Source organism: Pholcus phalangioides, unplaced genomic scaffold (assembly GCF_987345545.1).
Source record: "Pholcus phalangioides strain wild (caught in Gottingen) unplaced genomic scaffold, Ppha-v1.0 ptg000029l_1, whole genome shotgun sequence".
Taxonomy (NCBI): domain Eukaryota; kingdom Metazoa; phylum Arthropoda; class Arachnida; order Araneae; family Pholcidae; genus Pholcus; species Pholcus phalangioides.
In genome coordinates, this window is record NW_028301619.1 from 330,669 (window position 1) to 350,121 (window position 19,453).

The following is a 19,453-nucleotide window of genomic DNA, read 5'->3' on the forward strand; positions in this document are numbered from 1 at the left end:
AATATTTCACTCACTAATACCGTTGAAGAGCAGGTAGATTATTTCCCTTCAGTAATTTCCTGCGAGACTGGAAGAAACCTTTTCTCTCACACGTGTACGAAATTTGACGATCCTCATAATACTGTATAAACAAGATTGTCAAATTTTGAAGTGGAATGATACACGTATCACCCGTAATAAATGGGTGGCAACCCTGGGTCCAATTGCAAAAATTGTGTAATATAGCCACGCTCATTTTGGCGGTAGAGTGCTGGAACACCCTACATATATAATATAAGGGTGTGAACATAGTGCGTCCGTATTTCCGATTCTGGCAATACGCGTTTGTCTCAGATTGGTTAAAAACCCGAATTTAAACTTTTTTAGCTTGAAATTCGGGTTTTTAACCAATCGGAGACGACGCAGGTTTCCAGAATCAGAAATACGGACGCACTATGTTCACACCCTAACCTGCCAAGTACATTGGAACCTATTTGCTGATGCAAGAGAAAAAAAATACGAGGTGATGGCATGTGTATAGAATGATCTTATCCTCGACAGGGCTGAATATGTAGTATCGCGCCAGTGTTACATGCCTAAAACAAAGGATAAAATACTTCACCATTAAGGCTGAAATCCACTCGCGAAAGAAATGTTCAAATATTTGAATCGATCGAATAAAACAGAGCGCGCTGTTGTGGCAAATAGATTGAAAACTTGACAGCCGTGGGCCAGAGGAAGTTTGACTACCATGATACCGGTCGCAAAAGCCTTTTTCCCCCTAACCGACTCTACAAAAAACACGTATCAATTTGTAGGATACGGAAGCACCCCGCAATGCAGTGGTGTGGGGGGAGGGCATTCTCTAGGGTGATCAAAAATTTAAAAACAATTCAAAGTCGTACATGCTTCGATTTAAAATGTTACTTTTCGAAATTTAAAAACTCATCTCAGAGGTTTCCTGTAGGGCGGTAGTTCCCTGTAGGTGTTAGACGGCGTACTCCCCTGCCGCAATAGTAGAAGGAAGTTTCGTGTTCCCCAAAAAGAACTACCCAAATGATATACCATACTTGAGGGAATAAAATCATGTCTAAAATGGTAAAATAGTAATTCCACGTGGTCTGCCACAGCAGTTCAAGTTCTAGATATCGGAAAATCGTATCTCAGTCTCAAGGGTATTGCGAACGTGAAAAGGTTGTGAATCCATGTTCTATTTAACTAATGACTCAAATAATCGTAGAACTCGATCGAAAAAAACAAAAATTACGAATGATTCTTTTCACCATATTACAAAATCGCATTATCAAAAATTATATTAGATAATCAAAGAATGTAAAAAGTGTTTACTACAGCATACGCTGAACATATTTGAATTAAAAATTTCTCAACCATTATTTGAAACACACAATACTGTACTTAACGCAATCTTTTTTTATCAACCTTCAATAACATTCCATTATATTTATTGCGCATTGTTATCGAATGAAAAAAGACCTCGCATTTTTATATCGTAACCCTTTAAGAACGCAACTCGATTTCGTAATATTTCTTCCGCTGACTGAAGTTCTTTCGAAAAAAATTGAGGATTTCAAAAAAATACAGCCATCTTTTCTTTGTGGCATTGCGTAAGCAACTCTACATCACAGTTGATAAATGCGTCCCGTAAAATACAATATTTTACGCGTTACTTTATATTTGCATTCTTTTCAGAAAGAATGAGCTTATTTTCGGGATAAGAATAAGTCCTTAAAATGTTTTTCGCCACACTTTCATCTTCAGCTGTTGGATGTCTACAAAAGACGCTAAAGTGCATCTGACTGTTCATTAATTGAACAATTACACTTCTCGCTTCACTCCAATTAAAAACTTTGGAGTACGCCACTTCAATGTGCGTGACGTAATAGTATACTTGAAACCCATTTGAATACTATCCTCGAATGCTCATACCATAAAATAAAAAAACCATTCACATGAATGCTGACTCTTGGAGAGTCAAGGACCCTGTTATCTCAAACTAAATGAGTTCTAAATTCAATTCTTCGTGACCAAACTCGGTGTCAAGACCACAAGACAATTACATAATTTTTCTCAGTACAGTCAAACCTCTATCTAGAAACTGACGGGACCGAAAAAATTTCGAGATAGAGTTTGAGAAAGTTTTTAGTAGGAAAGTGTGGCGTGCTTATAAAACACGCCATAAATGGCTAAAAATTCGATTGATAAAAACTAAAAATACCGTACTATATTTTACTATATACTAATGAAATTATTGGTTAAGTTAAACAATGTTCAATCACACTGTGTGCAAATATATTAATACAATATAAATACATTCAAATTTTTTGTTCAATTCAATTTCATTTACATACCTTATTTAAAATAATCCGTACGCTTAGATGGATGCATAATTTTTGCTCTTGGAGCATTTACAGTTCCATCTATACTAGCAAGAGCTGCAAATATTTCGGGCCATATCTTCTCAATTTGCTTCAGAAAATGGTGCAGAGTTTTTACAGCATGCGTTTAATCATTTTTTACTGTTACTTCTTCCTAGTGCATCTGGAACATCTGTATTTTCGTTACCCGAGTCAGCTATACATACAGTAATAATTCCAGTATCAGTCAAAGTGCTGCAAGTTTGTAGTGAACACAAAATCGGAAAATGAAATTTCTAGCTTGAAGTGTATAGTAATGCTCCAATGTTTTGAAATTTCATTTTCAAAATTGTTCTGAGAATCGTTGAAATTCAAGTGAACCTCCACATCTGATTCTTCACTGAGATGACTGATTCCAAACCCGCAGCTTTCTTGAAGCAATTTTGAATTGTCTGTTGGCCGGCTTCCAGAATCGTTACGTTTGACTTTCTTACGTTTAATGACTTCGTAACGTTTAATGCTATGCTGAACAAGTCATCCACATGGCATTCACCCCATGTCAATCATAGTATCCACCTATGATTGACAAGATCCATGAACACAATGGGTTGTAATACAAATAATTCTTTATCAGTTTCTTTCGCGTCCGAAGAAAAGCAATATTTGCACGAAAGAAAAGGAATTTCCATGTTTTCTTTTTTACTATAATTGGGCTTGGCCTTCGAGATAGTTTTTCGAAAATTACTTCGAAACAGAGGTGAAAACGCATTGATTTAGTATATTAAATGCAAGGAATTTCATTTTTCGAGATAGTTTCTCGAGAAATAGAGTTTGAGAAAGAGGTTTGACTGTATAACGAAAAGCTCAGTACATACAGGTGATTCAGAACTTTTGGTAAAACATTTAGGCTTGGGGGTGATGGGAACAGAAGTAAAGAAACAAATAAATGCAATAAATTTCTTATTCACACTGCCGACTTTTTGACCGACTGATGTAAAAAAATCGGCCGTCATAAACTTCGAATTACTTGGCACGCTTGAAAATGTGAATTCGCAAACCATAACCATAATTGGTAAGCTGGGGTCCCAATTGCCACTGCAGTAGTGGCCCATACCCACTTCATCTGGTTTCGCCATCTGCTCAGCGAGTTTGCGTGAAGCCATAGCGTTTTATGCAGACTTATTGATAAATATACTTTTCTTTCGAAAGTTAGAGCCCTTAAGGGCTTTGCATTAGCAATAATTGATTTACTCGACGCATGATCATTCGGTAGAGGATAGCGCGGACAAGTGACTGCCAGAGTCATCTCAAAGATATATGATGTGTCCGTGTTGTTTTAAAATAACTGCGTAAGGAGGGGGGGGGGTGTTAAAAATCGGAGTCTTAAGGGTCAACAGCGCATGTACTGTTATCATTAGGCATTTTACATTACATTATGCGAAAATTGAAAAATATAAAGAATTATTTACATAGCTATTATCCACCAAGAAAATAAGACTGGGGACTATATTTAGTTTATTTACATTGGCGACCTCTCTCTCGAAGGGTAGTTTCTTGTCCAAAATTTTTTGCGTATTTTTGTTAAAAAGGTATTTTTATGTGAGAAATTACTAAAAAAATTACGTGAAATTTGAAGTATTTTCACTCAACAAAGTTTAGAAGAGTAAAACCGAACTTTGATGCTTGAATCACGCTATTGGCGAACACTGCGCACACATACTTCCAGCACAACTCACTTATGAAAGTTTTTTTAACTCGCCATAGGTAAAAATGGTACTGAAATGCCGACAATGGCGATAGACTGGGGTTGGGCTTGGTTATAGTTTTATTAAACGGCAAACCCTTTAAAATTTAAATATTTTCTACAATTTTACAAGTTAGGATGTTTAACACTAGGTTCACCGGGCGGGTCATTTTGACCCGTTTCGATACAAGAGATAGGTATTTAAGAAATTTCGGTAAACCTAGTGTTAAAGGCTAACATACAAGATACGGTTTTGAACAATACCTATCGCTTTAAGCAATACGTACTTGCGAAAACCTGAAACTGATTCTAACCTTGAGCTCAGTATACAGTACTCTCGCTAATCCGGCACATATCGGACGAGGGTGTGCCGGATTACCGAAAGTCAATTGAAAAAAAGCCCATTTAAATATAAACTGCGCAATGAAATTTTTTTTTCTCAAATGCTCGAAGAATACTCGACTAAAAACGTCGGATTACTGACGGGCCATATTATCGAAAGTCTACTGTATTTTAGCTTTTCTTGACGTGAGAGAGAATACGTCTTTTAAACCTGACGATACTGGGAGCGATAGCAAAAAGTTGCGTGACGAAATTCTTTGAACTGTTACGATCTGTAGGCGATAGATAGCGCGATTTGATCGATGGCTCTCAGAAATATCGAAATCGGTTGATGCCAGTTTCGGTTTATCGGATAGGGATGCTATTGGTGAGAACATTCCAGAAAGCCCCGCCCCTTCAGACAGTGGTCCAACCCCTCCGTACAGTAGCGCCTCCGACTAGGAAACTGTAAGATAGAATTTTGTGGAATGTTCTATTTCTCGAAGTTTCTGTCGGGGTTATAAATAGTGCGGCGCTCACAAGATGGCAGGCTAGACAGGCTCAAGGAAACTCGAATAGAGAGATTCGATGAAAAGTCAGTCGTGTTTAAACGTTGAGAGAAAGTTGTTAGCTCTTTGATTAGGCTGTAAATACGTGTAAATTGCTGTTCTGTAAATAAATCTGTGTTTGTCCGTCGAACCGCTTCTTGTTTTTCAACCTCGACGTCGTGTGGAAAAATTATCCGGAACAGAACGCTCATATCTCAGGAAGTACCCAACGCAAGTCAAAAGCAATGGTATCGTCGAATGCACATTGCAAAAGGTGCATTCAATGAGAGAAAAAGATCTCTTCGGTTTTAGTATCTCTTCCCATCTGGGTACAAGACCCGCTGCCCCGATCCGTAAATTGTTTTTCTCACTATATCTCGAGCAGTTCACAACTAAAATAAACGACATTGATATCGTTTGTTAGCTATTCTAAAGACAAAGCCAATGATAACTACCACGCGATTCAAGGCACAAAACGTATTCACGTCAAAATTTGCCGCGTGTCTATGACACAGCCTAACTCAATTTTTTTTAAGATGTTAGAGAAAATGGGCTACCAGGATATCTGAAACAAAGGGGAACTGGACCCATTTTGAATAAAAATTTCAGATGAGTGAATGTCTAAATATAGCTGTAAAAGGCTTTGTAACTTTGTGTACACGAGATTACTGGTAATCAACAATTCCACTGATTCTTGCATTCTAAAACAAGATTTTTAACAATTTCAATAGGCCAGTGCTATGCATCAAAATAATTTGTGGAGTTTGAGATTTTTCTAATGTGTAGCTTAAAAAAGAGCCAAGTCATATGCAATGTAAGAAACAGGCGATCAAGCAGAGCAAAGAGTTGATGATTTAGCTGGGGGTTCTTAAACTGTGCGCCGCGCACCCTGGTGCGTCGCCAAAATTTGTCCGAGGCGCTGCAAAGCGACGGCCCCTGACAAAGGACAAACTGCTCTGGGGGAACAGCTGGTGGGAAAAGTTTGAGAACCCCCGATTTTGCCTATATGATTTTGAACTAAACCCCCAAGTTCTCGATAAGGCAAAGTATAATAAGTCAGCATGCCTAGTTGGTACTCTATACCAGTCATTTCATATTATATAGGCCTATTAATGTCTAATGCACCCCCCCCCCAGTTATGTGTGGCTCCGAGTCAGGGTTGTAAAAACCAGAGTTTTTTTTATTAAAAAAACCCAGCCCGGGCGGGTTTTTCTAAAAAACCATTGTTTTTGGAGAAAATGGGAAAAATTGAATTTCCTTTTTCCCCACAACCTCAAAATACTCAATTTAAACATGTATGTACAGTATTGTGTAAATCTTATATTATGTCTAAATATACATTTTGGTGCTTGTTAAACTATGTATTTGATCAATAAAACTGACCATACATTAAGGAATAATTGTTCACACAAACACCCACTTCTGCATAATTGTATCTGAACCTTGAGTTGTATGTAGAACTGCAGCAAGAAGATTGTGTTTGTGGTAAAATAAATGAATTTTGGATAATGAAAATTCTGAGAAATCAATATGGTGCCTGAAATTTTCTCTCCGAATTTTTCGAACCCTGCAGAAAATGCATCCAAAATTCTCCTGATCTGTCAAAAATAAAACCTTTAGCTATGTAACCAGAACCATAATGTTTTTTTTATTGAACCCAAACTATCAGGAGCTAAAGTCACATGCTTCTCTCTTTCTTGAATTCCTCGCTGTTGAATATCCCTGCTTCATTAAATTAAATTCTGAAATATTTTTAAAAGAGCAGTAATAATTAAAAAATGATCTGGTTAAGAGGAGGTAGCAATCATTCTGAGGATTCATTACTCTAGAGGTGTTTTCCACTTGTCCGAATTAGCCATTTTTGTTACCTTAAAACTATAGAATAACGAATTATCATTAAATACAAATGTCAATATTATATATATATATTGAATATTACTTTATACAAGACAATCTGTCATGTATAGCAACAGACCTACAGAATGCCTTCATCTGGCTGACGATTTTAACAGGCTAATTTTCGGGGTTGGGCTTATGAGCATCTTGAAAAATCAAGCTAAGGCTTATTTTCTGGTTAGGTCTTAGCTTCGGAGAAAAACTACTTTTTGTTGTGTTTCACTTGGTGTTCATTACCAATGTTCAATTTAAGAATCCCACAAAGTTATTTTCTTTTCATTATGAGATAGTTATTGTCTCTTGATATTTAAATTATGAAAGTCATGTACCTGTATAAAAAATTATAAAAAAGTAATGCAAACATGTAAATATTTTTTGAATGAAAATTCAGTTTACATACATTGGCTTATTTCTTCACAGAGGCTTCAATTTATTTATACAAGGATTTGTTGTGTGTGAAAAATTATTGTATATTATAAATAAGCAATTTCTTTGGATATGTTTACACATATTACATATCTAAGTTCATGGTTACATTTTCTGTTTGTGGTTTCTTGTAACATTTTAATATGTGAATCTTGCACCTAAATGCTTGCATAAAAAAAAAGGGTAGAATTATAAAAACATGTTTGATTCCAAGAAATTATCACATTTTTGCTCCCAAAAAATCTTAAATACTTCAAATATACATATTCTAAACACTGCACTATGTAATTTTTGGAATACATAAACCATAAAATAAAATTTTAACCTGAAAGCAATACATTTTCGTCAAAAACAAGCAATTTTCCCAAAAAAACCCTGCGTTTTGGGCTAAGAAACCCAGTCCCCCCCGGGGGGGGGGGGAGAAATGGGTATCTACCCGGGGAGCAAATTTCACAACCCTGCTCCGAGCAGCATCAAAGTTCACAGAATCAGCTCATGAAATCAGTAAAAATGCAATTTTGTAATTATCTTGAAGCTATAGTGATTCATAATTCGTTTAAATTTGTTGGTTGCAAATATGTAGAGGGGCAAAATATACCCAGAAAGTGAAAGAATGCAGTACAAGCGAGTGTGATAATTCAAATAAAATTTATTTCTTCATCATTATTGCAGAGTTACAGCAGGCTCAATGTTACGAGCATTTGTTAGAATGCAGAACTAACAACGCTGTTGCACCGACTGTCAAACATTCTGGAAAATGATTATCATTTCACATAAGTTGCCAGCAGCAACTGATAATTCTACTACATGGTTCATGTCACTGTCAGCTGGAATCTAGTACACAAGGTTTTTATGGCATCCTACACAAAGAAATTAATTATAGATAAAAATTGTTTAAAGAACAGCAGTTTTGGTCAGAGCCAGCAGTGCTGCGAATGCTCAGTAGCCACAGTAATTTGTGGCACGGGTCCAGGAACCTCCAGAATTGGTTAGAAGTCAATTTCCTACATAAAACTCAAGACGAGCACACACAGGTTCACAACACTTCCTATGCCACTGCATGAGCTACTACATCACGAGTATGCTTGGGACCATACGTTCCTACATGGAATCTTGTTCTTATACTATTCCAGACCTCCCTGCCAAATTCAAAAGATGAATTCTGAATCACCCTGTATATGCTGTAGGACTAGCTATTTTTTGCAACATCTCAGACTGAAAAGCCTTCAAAATCATATTTTATCTCTAGTAAAAAAACCTTCCAGTGTAAGAAAAAACATTACGTAACTTTCAATGCTACAAAATTGAATTAGTCAAACCCACTTATAACAAAGTTGGAAAAAACACTGAATTTATTCATCATACGTGAACTTATATCTATACTGGCTGAAAAACTTATGCGTTTGAGCAAAATGAAACAATTTAAATGCACGATACATATTTTCCAATATAAGTTGACTATTCCTAAAATAAGTAGAGATTATACTAATCAAGGTCAAAATGTGTTAATAAAAATATTACTTATTAAATACCCAATCCACCTGGCAGGAAAGTGGTTAGTATGCTATAAAACACATAAAAGCACGAAATAAAATAAATGAAAAAATTTGTTTCTTTCTCCATGTTATGATTGCGAACGTTGAAAGTTTTGAGTTGAAATAATTTATGTCTAATAAACATGAAAATGTGTTTCTTTTGCCAAGCGCCCAGTTACGGGAATGGTTTTTGTCCCTCTTTTTTTCGAATCATTTAAAAAGAGCTTTTATGAATCTCTCCTTGTAGATTTCCAGTTCATCTGAAAAAATCTTCAGTTCCTCTTTGCGCTTTTCAAAATCATTTGATACCAAACTTCAAGGCAATTCAGAGAGAATTGCTTCATTAACTTTTTTTTTTCATATTTGCCTTTCATACAACAAATAGCGCTTTTACTCTTGAAATTCACAAAAAATCAACTCGCACAGGCCACAAAGCAGAATATGCTGTAATCTGTGATGTACATTGCAGAACAATCAGTTCTAGTGCAGAACAATCTGAAAGAATTTTAAGAAAACACTATTATGTAAAAAACACTATTATGGGAACTTTTACTGCAGAACATTTCCAGTCAGCCGAGGGCTTGTTGCAGAACAATGCAAAACATTCTGCTTTGGGACGCACAGGATACCACACATCACAACCAATGTCCAAATCTAGCTAAAGATCAGCAAATAAGCATTAAAAGTGTTTTGTGATTCTCGGGGAAATAACCTGTCTTTCCTTCCTAATTAAAGTTTTCAGCAAACAAAATAAGGTTTAACAGAAAAATAAAATAAAAATAAAACAAGAGGATTTTACAGTAGCCTACTAACCACACATTGCAGAAAGGTAAGTTTACAGATAAGACATGGGTAAGATCAGTGCCATAACTAGGCAGGTGCAACCGCACAGGGCCCACTTGGAAGGTGGCCATTTTGGGCCCAAGAATGGGTCAGAAGGGGCCTGAATGCAAATTCTTGCACAGGCATGGGGGGGGGGGGCATTGCCCACCCCAGCGTCAAAGGTGGATTCGATCGATCTAATGTATATATGTATATATGAATTATCATCATCGTGCCCCCCCCCAGCAATAATGACATTGCCCCCCCCTAGACTTCCAAGTCAATCTCCGCCTATGTGCACAGGAATGCTAGTTATGGCACTGGGTAAGATTACAAAGACACTCGTGAAAACTCATTTTGAAAACCGGTTGAAAATTTGTTATAGACATACTTTACTGAAATAATGTCCATTGTAAGCAATCAAAATAGCATAGATAAGTAAAACAAAATTCTCAGCACATGGAAAAACTTTGTTATAGGCCTATGAAATTTTGTCATGTCTATGTTCGTTATAAGCGGGTCTGACTGTACGATTTCTAATACTCAAATATCTGAGTGAAACTTTAAAATCAATTCACAAAATGTTACGATTACAAAATTCAACTAAAAAATAATACATCTATTTCAGTTTATTGAATGGTCCAGCAACAAAACTCACACTTAACTAGTCAACTGGGTATGGTGAATGTGTATCATAGCTTAACAAATCTGAAAAAAAAAATTGGGCAGTAGTCAAATTTTTAAGGAGAGAAAAGCATTTTTTTTTAAAGTAAGCTTTTCCTAAATAATCGTTTTTCAAGTGACCCAGGACTTGATAATCTACTTTTCAAAGAATTTTACATTGTCCTCAGTATAGGACTGGGCGATATTGAAAATTTTACATCATGATACATCGTCAACGTTACATCACAACATAATGATGTATCGATGTATGCAAAGCTGCCACTCAAAAAAACTAGAAAAAGTAGGACAAGGGGGACCACCACCAAAGATTGCATAATCAGTCTTATAGGGGGTAGGGGGAGAGAAACTCGAAATTTTTTTTTTTCATTCAGTATCCTATAAGACTAACTGCCGCCAATGACGAATGACTTGGTGCCAAAAACAATAGGCCTACTAGCAACCACAGATATAATTCTCTTTTCTCTTCTCACCATATACAGGTATATTGTGAGAAGATTAAGGAGTGGGTGGGCATATCACTATTTCGTAATCAGTCCACTACATTGTTTAATAAAACTATCCGCAGAATAACATAGCACCCGAAGGTGCCATGGCACACCATTTAGAAATCAAAGCCCTGCCATCATCTTCAATATAATTTAATTTGAAATATATCTCACGACCCTATCACTGGCATAGGTGGGAGAGAAGAGGTACGCCGAGATTGCAATGGTGTTGTTTTCAGTAAAAAACCCCTTGGAAGAAAAGGAAAAGATAAACCCCTCCTTGAGAAAATTCAACATGCATTACTGCCCCTACCTACCAGCAGGACCGTCTTAAGAGCATCATGGGCCCCCGAGCCAAGTGGTTTTTCTGAGGCCCTACCCGGTAAATTCTAGTAAATTTTAATCAGATCTGATTACTATGAGACCCCTTCACTCGATGCAAGGGTGGGCCCATGCGTTAAGACGGCACTGCCTACCAGTCACTGACAGATTAAAAGAAGATACGACCATCTCTCCAATGAGATAAAGAAAAAATTTAATTCTTGGGGGTATATCCCATACCACCACCACCCCACAAAATTACATTAATCAGTCACTGCTTCCGGTGCCATGGCACACTGTTTGGAATCTACTAGAGTATAACTATTTTAACAAGCTCACATGAAGGTGAGGATCTATGGGGTGGTGATCACCTCCCCTCCAAGTGAAATGCAATGTTACATGGCATTATGATATTGTACTCAATCCATTGAAAATTACCTATAGACGTTTTTGATTAAATAACAAATTCAAGAAAACTTCGACTGAAAAATGGGAACTCAAAAAGTCAGGATGAAAAAAAAATATGGGACAAGAAACAGGACATACGCCCACCTTATCCAGAGCGACCAACTTCTAGCAATTTGTAAGATCCCCCAACAGCAAGCTCTACACAACCCATGCTCACGTGTATGTGTTGAAACAATGAGCAAAAAATCTGAAAACGTGCATTCTAATTTATGCGAGGCAGAGTTCAAAATAACTGAATATTTTCCCCCAAATCCAATCATACCCACTAAACACTAAATTTATAAATTTATCAATATTTCTCTTTATTTCCATGTCTACTCCCTCCCATAAGGAATGCGCTATATTGGCATCGTCATTTCAACTTCGATGTTTAATATCAATGGAATCCAATGTAAGAACATTGTAAGAAGGTAATGGCAAAGCGCACTCACTATATCAGTAATATCAATGTAACATTGCGCAAGCGCACTTGTTATATCGACATCATCATTTCAACTCTGATGTTGTTACGTCGGATTCCTCAGATATTAGACATTGAATTAACGATACATCGTCGTGTTGAAAATTGGGATATTCATGTGGACCTTACATCGGTGATCCGCCTTACATAAATTAATACATCGCCCAGTCCTAATCATCAGACTAACTTAATGATCAGACATAGAACAGCTTAGGCACCAGTACCAATTTTTTAATGGTGACCTGCTTGCTTGGGATTTATCAAGCCCAATCATGCAGATTTTCACAAGGAGTCCAGCACATATAAATTGAGCACCCACGTGGCGCAGTGGTAAGATGTTCGTCTTCCAGTATGAAGTTGGCAGTCAGTCCATGGATTCGATTACAGCCAAAAGAACACTAAGAAAAGTTCTTTACCTATCAAGCCTGGGGCAATCACTGATAGATGGCACCTTTATTTCACACCCAACTACACTATTTGGAATTTGCCATGTGGCGATATATGACCGGAGTTGGTGTGCAGTGAAATAGCATATATAAATGATAAAAACAGTCTACAAGGGTTAAATCGGGATTTGACAAATTGCAAGCGCCTGGTTCCCATGGCAACTAGAAAAATCACTATTGGTGCCTAAAGTTTTCTGTATGTGATTGCTAAATAAATCTATATATAAAGTAATATCTCTATTGCGGACACTAGTGGGACAAAAAAATTATCCATAAAAAAGGACGACAGTTAATTATTTGGTTTGAAATGCATATTTTTATTATACAAGGGGAAATTATTATTTGGCCATAAAAGAAGGGAGACCACATCTGAGGGATGTCTGTTAAGAGGGGTTTTACTGTCAGAAATGCCACTGACGTGTTATAGCACGTAAAATACCTAATCGTGCTGCAAGTGTGATTGTACTGAATAAATTTTTCCTAACCAAAAAAATAACCAAAGTGGAAATTTTGGATTTTCATCAGTGTCCCAATTCTGCCCTCCCTCGAATTATTATCTACACATTTTAGTTGCTTATATTCATTAGATATATTATATACAATAAGTTATATTTATATTATATTACTTTCCTATATTTATAGAAAATAAGTAATAAATATTATAGCCAGAAAAAAAATATCTAGTCAATCCTGCTTATAAGGTTGTTTGAAAAACCATGATAATACGTTAAAAGTGGGAAAATACTTTAAAAGGAAATCATAATGAGAATTAGAGTTAAGACCACGAAAATAAGTCTTACTAAGCGGGAAAACGATCTAAGTTAAAAACGTTCTAAACGGGATCGACTATATCCTAAGAATATACATGAGTTTTCCAGCAATACTCAGAGGGATTCAGAATTCAGCTATATCAAACTGCGACTTCTCCTGACTAAATTACTACAGTTACACGACTAACACAATATTCAAGTAGCGATCTATAATTATTGATCTCTAACTGATAAAAAATCTTTCCATAAGGCATAAACATTGACGTACGCAAAGAGGGTTTTGGGGTTCTAACGCCCCCCCCCCCTTTAGCCACGATTATAGTGTTATTTTGCAGGAAAAAATTTAAACCCCCCTCAGAAAGAAAAAAAATGTGAAAACCTCCCTCGAGAAAATTCTGTGTATGACTATGATGGGCATAAATATAACTGTTCAAAGTTTATTTCACACTGCAGCAAGTTATAACTATTTTTGAAAAATTAAAACGTAAATAAAGAGAGCAAAGCAACTGCCTCACTGCAAATAGTGAAATGAATGGTTCTGAAGAGTTTCTTGGTGATTTCCCAAGATGGCAGAAGGGAGGAATTTAGGGCTGGGACGGATTTCGAGCACTTTTCTCTTATATGAATTGGGAACATTAGCGATTTTTTACGATAATTTGCCAAGGCTGTCATAATGACGTCGAGTTGCCATATTTGTTCTAGAACTTTCTTTTTCAGGATACCAGGCAGCGCTCTAGTTTTTTTTGTGGTGTTTTGAATGATTTGAAAAACAGTTGGGAGATTATATATACGGAAGGAAGAGAAAATGATCGGATGTAGTGTGGGGGTCGGATTAATTACTGGATCTCTCTCAGGTTGTACCTTTATTACAATATTTATTCCTTTTTTCTGCATACAGGATATGCCCCTGTATACTTTTTATTTATTTTTCTTATTTTATTTAAAAGAATCTGGATACCCTGGTTTTAATTTACAATACATAGAATATATTTATACAACATACAGGGCCTTTGTTTATTTAAGAGTGGATACCTTATATTGTTTTGATGTTTAGTCTTAGTGATATTTTCATTATAATTATGCTGGTTGGTTTCAGCATTTTCATGTTTGATTGAACGTCAGTGGCACCCTACAGCTAAATATCATATTTATTAACCCAGAAATAATTTATAATGCAGATCTTATTTATGTTTCTACTATTATATTTCTTGTGTGTGATATTTTTCATATTTGAATGGGCTTTTATTATTGTTTTGTATGCTGGTGATTTTTTTTTTTTTTTGGCACTAAAACAAACGACCTTGCTGTCTAACGGCCTTGGTGACTTTTGGTCGGGCCATCTGACATGTTTGGTGCCAAAAAAGTCGCCAAGATGAACAGTATATCAAAGCTGTTCCCAAAAATGTTTAGGCACCAGCCGAATTTCTTAGGAGTTGAACATGGTTTTTATTAAAGAAACATGGTCCTAAGCAATGTTTTTTCAACTCTTCTGGAGCTTCATAACTTCTCATGTTGAAAGACATTATGTAACAATAAAAAAATTTTGTGTTATACACTGACTCCAATTTAACAATCACATGCAAAATTTTAGGTGCCTATACCGATTTTATAATACGTATCATGGTGACCTAGAACCTGGGATTTGTCAACCTTATGTACACCTATTGTAAAGAACCACTGCCCTGTATCAAATGCCATTATTTCTTCCCTGCCTACATGAATGGAATGGTCCTTAACCTCTTGTGCTCCATGAACCCTTCATACCAATAAGACCACGGAACCCCTTTTGCTAATAAGACGAAGACCACCCCTTTACAGAATAATATTCGGTACATAATGTAAAAACATTGTTTTCTCATTGAAGCTCGCAGACCCCTGAAAACTACATAGCAACTCTCAAGGGATCTGTGAAATCCTTGTACAGAACCACTGGCCTACAACTTTGATCTAGGAATATCAATGATGTAGGAATGAATTAAAGCCAATGGCAATACAAATAATTTAGTTTAAACTTGATTACTTGATGGAGTTGCTAATACAGCGAGACCTTGCTACACAATGATACTGAATATATTGATAAATCCCTTAACATTATTTTACAAGTCGTTTGAAAATATGTATAGTCTAATGTGAATATCCCTGCTGACTCTTGATATAGCGATAATCTCTCTACAACAGAGGTCTTCAACCTTTTTACAGTCGTGAGCACTGCCCATACCCATCAAAAGAAGAGCACCCTTACGGCAAGTTTAACATAAGAATGCATGAAATCAGGATGATTTCAACCCTTGAATATAATTTACACAAGATGTTTAATTGCAATGTTAATCAAGTGCTTGCGAGCACTCTGGGTGTGGTGCTCCCGAGCAACAGCTTGAAGATGCATGCTCTAGAATATTTTATCTCACAGCGTCGATATCAATATCCATAAAGTATCATTATATTGAAGTTTCATTGTAGTTTCTTTTCTAATCGAAATTAAGTTTTATTGAAATTCAGTGGAGTATTATTAACTATCATATTACTTTATTAACTATCTTATGTTTAATCCACCTTCAGTACTTTTGAAACACCGATCTTTTAAAAAAAAAAAAACAGATCTACAAGTGTCAACAAAGTGCACTTTGCCACATTTAAAAACCAAGGAAACAATTCAATGTATCAGAGCAAAAATGAAACCTAACAAGTGGCTTAAAAACTCATTTACTAAATTATACATTCATATAATTATATACATAACAGCAAGGATAGATCTAACCCACACCCACTTTCATTAAAATGCTAACAAATTTCAAAACAATTTTTTGTGAAAAGCAACATATAAATATTAAAATGCTTACCTTTAAATAGATAATCGAATTCGTCGTCTTTGGTGACCATTTTATATTATTTTCCCTATTACAGTTCCTTGGAGGCTTTTTTTACCGGATAAATAATTAGCTAAAAAAAACGGTGGAAAATCTTTTTCGTGACGAGATTCCGTCCGTCACCACACGTTAATTTAAAAACCACACTTCTAATTAAAAGCAACTATAATTATTATAATTATTAACTGATAAATCTAGGCGTTTGAGCCAACTTCCCTAGTTACCACCAATTTTTGCGTCACCGTAACGTAATAGATTATTTTAGTTTCCTAATATAATATTGCATTGCTTTTCCTTTTCGCACTTTCAAAAAATAAGTGTACAACGATATTCGTCAAGGTAATTATTTCCGAACTTGAAAAACCTACAACCATGGCAAAATTTTATTCAAATTATATACCAATTATCACGATAGAAACAACAATATGGCTGCTCACGAACGAAATGCCACCTCCCTGTTGCTGGAGCGCCACCGCCACCAACTAAAAAAAAACTCTTTGGACAAGAAACAAAAATCTAATCTCAATACTTGATTTTATTATACAAAGCTTTCAGCTTCTGAGACTGTTCTTTTGATCACAATACCGAAAGATAAAAGAAAATAGACTGACCATATTTTCTCGGAAGAAATATGGGAAATCGGAATTCCAAGGAAAATACGGGACCGTTGCAAATTATCACCAAAAATGACGCCACAGCCTAATATTGTTAAAATCACGGAGAAATTACCGATGGTAAGAAATGAAGCACTACTGCAAATTGCAGTAAATTTAAATGAATTCCATGGAATAAAACGTTCATCATGACAAACAAAAGAGATCAACATTCTTAGTTATACTAGTAGACTCTCGACTATCAGACCCGCGACTATCCGGTCTCCATACTATCCGGCCTAGTTAAAAATTAATACATAATGATTCCCCGTGATACCAAAGCTGCACAAAATTCGGTTTTGGTGTGTATTTACGCAAAATCGACCATTAAAATCACCCGCATTGTGCTAGTCACAGCTCAACACTGGTTTTGGGTAGGTTAGAGCCTAAGTGGAGGGGCATTGCGTCATGAAAGAGGGCTAAAAGAGAGAAGCTGTTATTTATCAAGAACTTTTAGAAAAAAACTAAAAACTGTGAATTTTAACTTTTAATCTTAGGCCTACCTTTTGATATTTGTGTAATCATTTATCAATTAACAGTCAAATAAGTTTAAATAATTTTTGTAAGAAACAGTTTAGTTTATGTTGAAATGGGCTCATCAGATTCGAAACAGAGAGGGGCACGCTTGCGCACGCACCCTTAGTAACATCACTTCTCTTAATTTCCACAACAGACAGCGTCACTATTCTGACCAGTAGAACTGGCCACAACAATAATTTTTTTTCCAACTGAAACAAAACTGGTAAAAAAAAGTAAAAAAAAAAAAAAAAAAAATTGGGAATTTCGACGGCTAGTGGGGAAAAACCACTCATATCAATGAAGAGGTACATGTTTCAAAATGGAAAAAAAATTCCTTGGGAAAAAAAAAATAATAATTCCGAAAACCTGAAAAGAAGAACAAAAGGGCGAAATTTCCAGAACTTAGGAGGATGTCTGGTAACCTATGTTGAAAGCGCATGTATTCATACTGTTCAGTGTACATGGTTTTATGTTTCCGTTTCCTGCAATCAAGTTAGACATAATACACACGGCTATCAATTCTGGTTTTACTTTGCCTCATATATCGCGATATTTTGAGAAAAATCGAGAAATTAATAAACTTTTCCAAATGCACAGCCTCATATCTTTTTGAGTACAGACAGAATCAGCGGTTCGCCAATAACACTAGTCTGCAGCCAAAAAGCTTCCGAAACAAAAGTAGCCGAATATTACTAATTCAAGGGTGCTGAACAAGAATCTGACAATAAAAATTTCAAATTGGGTCTAGTTTTTGAGATAAAGTGAAAATTAAATTTCAATGGTAATAGCATAAGTAGCATGAAACATAACACATCGCATTGAAACTGCGTTATAAACAAAAATAATAAATAATTGCCAATTTCAGTGATTTTAGGGTGATATTGGGGTGGCAATTCCAAATCTAGGATTGGTTTTGCCGAACTAGCTCTAGTTTTTGGGATAATGCATACTCTTAACAATGGGATTTATATGCTGCTTATGTGTAACTACTGAAATGTAATTTTCCATTTATCTCAAAAACTAGAGCCAACCTGACAAAACCAATGCCAAATTCAAAATCAGGAGCCCCGATATACCCTAAAACCATTAAAATGCCTGAAGAACATGAAAAAATATTTTTTTGTTGAGCAGTGTAATATTTAGATATATACATTTTTTCTCAATAATGCGTACACATTACAAAAAACCGTAGCCAATTCAACTTTTTCTTTGTCATATTCGTATTCATCACATTGAATTAATTAGGAAATGGCTATTTTCATCTCGGAAGCAGAAAATTTTTGAAATTTTGTAGACTAGTGTAATTGGTGGCCGAGGAACTTGAGGCATCACGGTACACATTCGCGACAGTACTGCGCGTTGGTTTTGGGTCCGGGCTGGCGTTTTTAGTGTTATAATTGTTGGAATTTTGTTCTTTCCGCATGTAATTCTGGTTGTACTTTGTCCTTATATATCGCGACATTTTAAGAGAGAATCAGAACATTTTCAAACTTTTCAAATTGACAAACTCGTATCTTTTCGAGTTTTTGAGATACATACTCGAAGTACAAAACGAGTTGTAAAACATACATTCCTCTTCAAAACTGTACTTAATTCACTTGGATGGAATGATTAGTCTCAGAGATATAAAACCATTTATGGACACGTGTGTCGAATTCGGAATATCGAAAATCATTTGTTCACTTTGCGCGTGCGCATTTGTCGACATCCGGTGACGACGAATACAAATACCGTATAAACATTCACATCATAGGTGTGAACTTGCATCCGTTCCATGGGCCAGAACCATTTCTTTGAGACTTTTGACGATCGGTCAAAGCATAAAATTATGTGTGAAACAAAAACAAAACAAACCGTATAAACATTCACAGCATTGGTGTAAACTTGTATCCTTCCCATGGGCCCGAGCACCCCCCCCCCCAACATTTGCCAAAATCTTAATGGTATCCTGTGGGAATATTAGGTTCGAGCCCCACCCTGTCATTATGAGACTTCCCGATATTTTTTGTGTGGCACCTCATAATATTTTCAAGAACTTCACGCCTGTGTTAGTTGGCACCAATGTTTGTTATGATCTCCATATCTCCATATGTACCTATGTAAATATAAGGCTTGAGGTCCCCCTCCCAATATT

General features: G+C 36.0%; 1 protein-coding gene across 1 annotated transcript in view; it reads right to left on the reverse strand.

Annotated features, from left to right (window-relative positions):
- The window catches only part of LOC149067543 (ras-related protein Rab-11A-like), a 30,931-nt gene extending 14,288 nt beyond the window's left edge, over window positions 1–16,643 (reverse strand). Inside the window, exon 1 of the mRNA XM_089252425.1 lies at window positions 16,121–16,643. Coding sequence (XP_089108551.1) covers window positions 16,121–16,160 — 40 coding nt within the window. The 5' untranslated portion in view covers window positions 16,161–16,643. The remainder of the gene's footprint in view (window positions 1–16,120) is intronic.
- Between the last annotated feature and the right edge of the window lie 2,810 nt (window positions 16,644–19,453).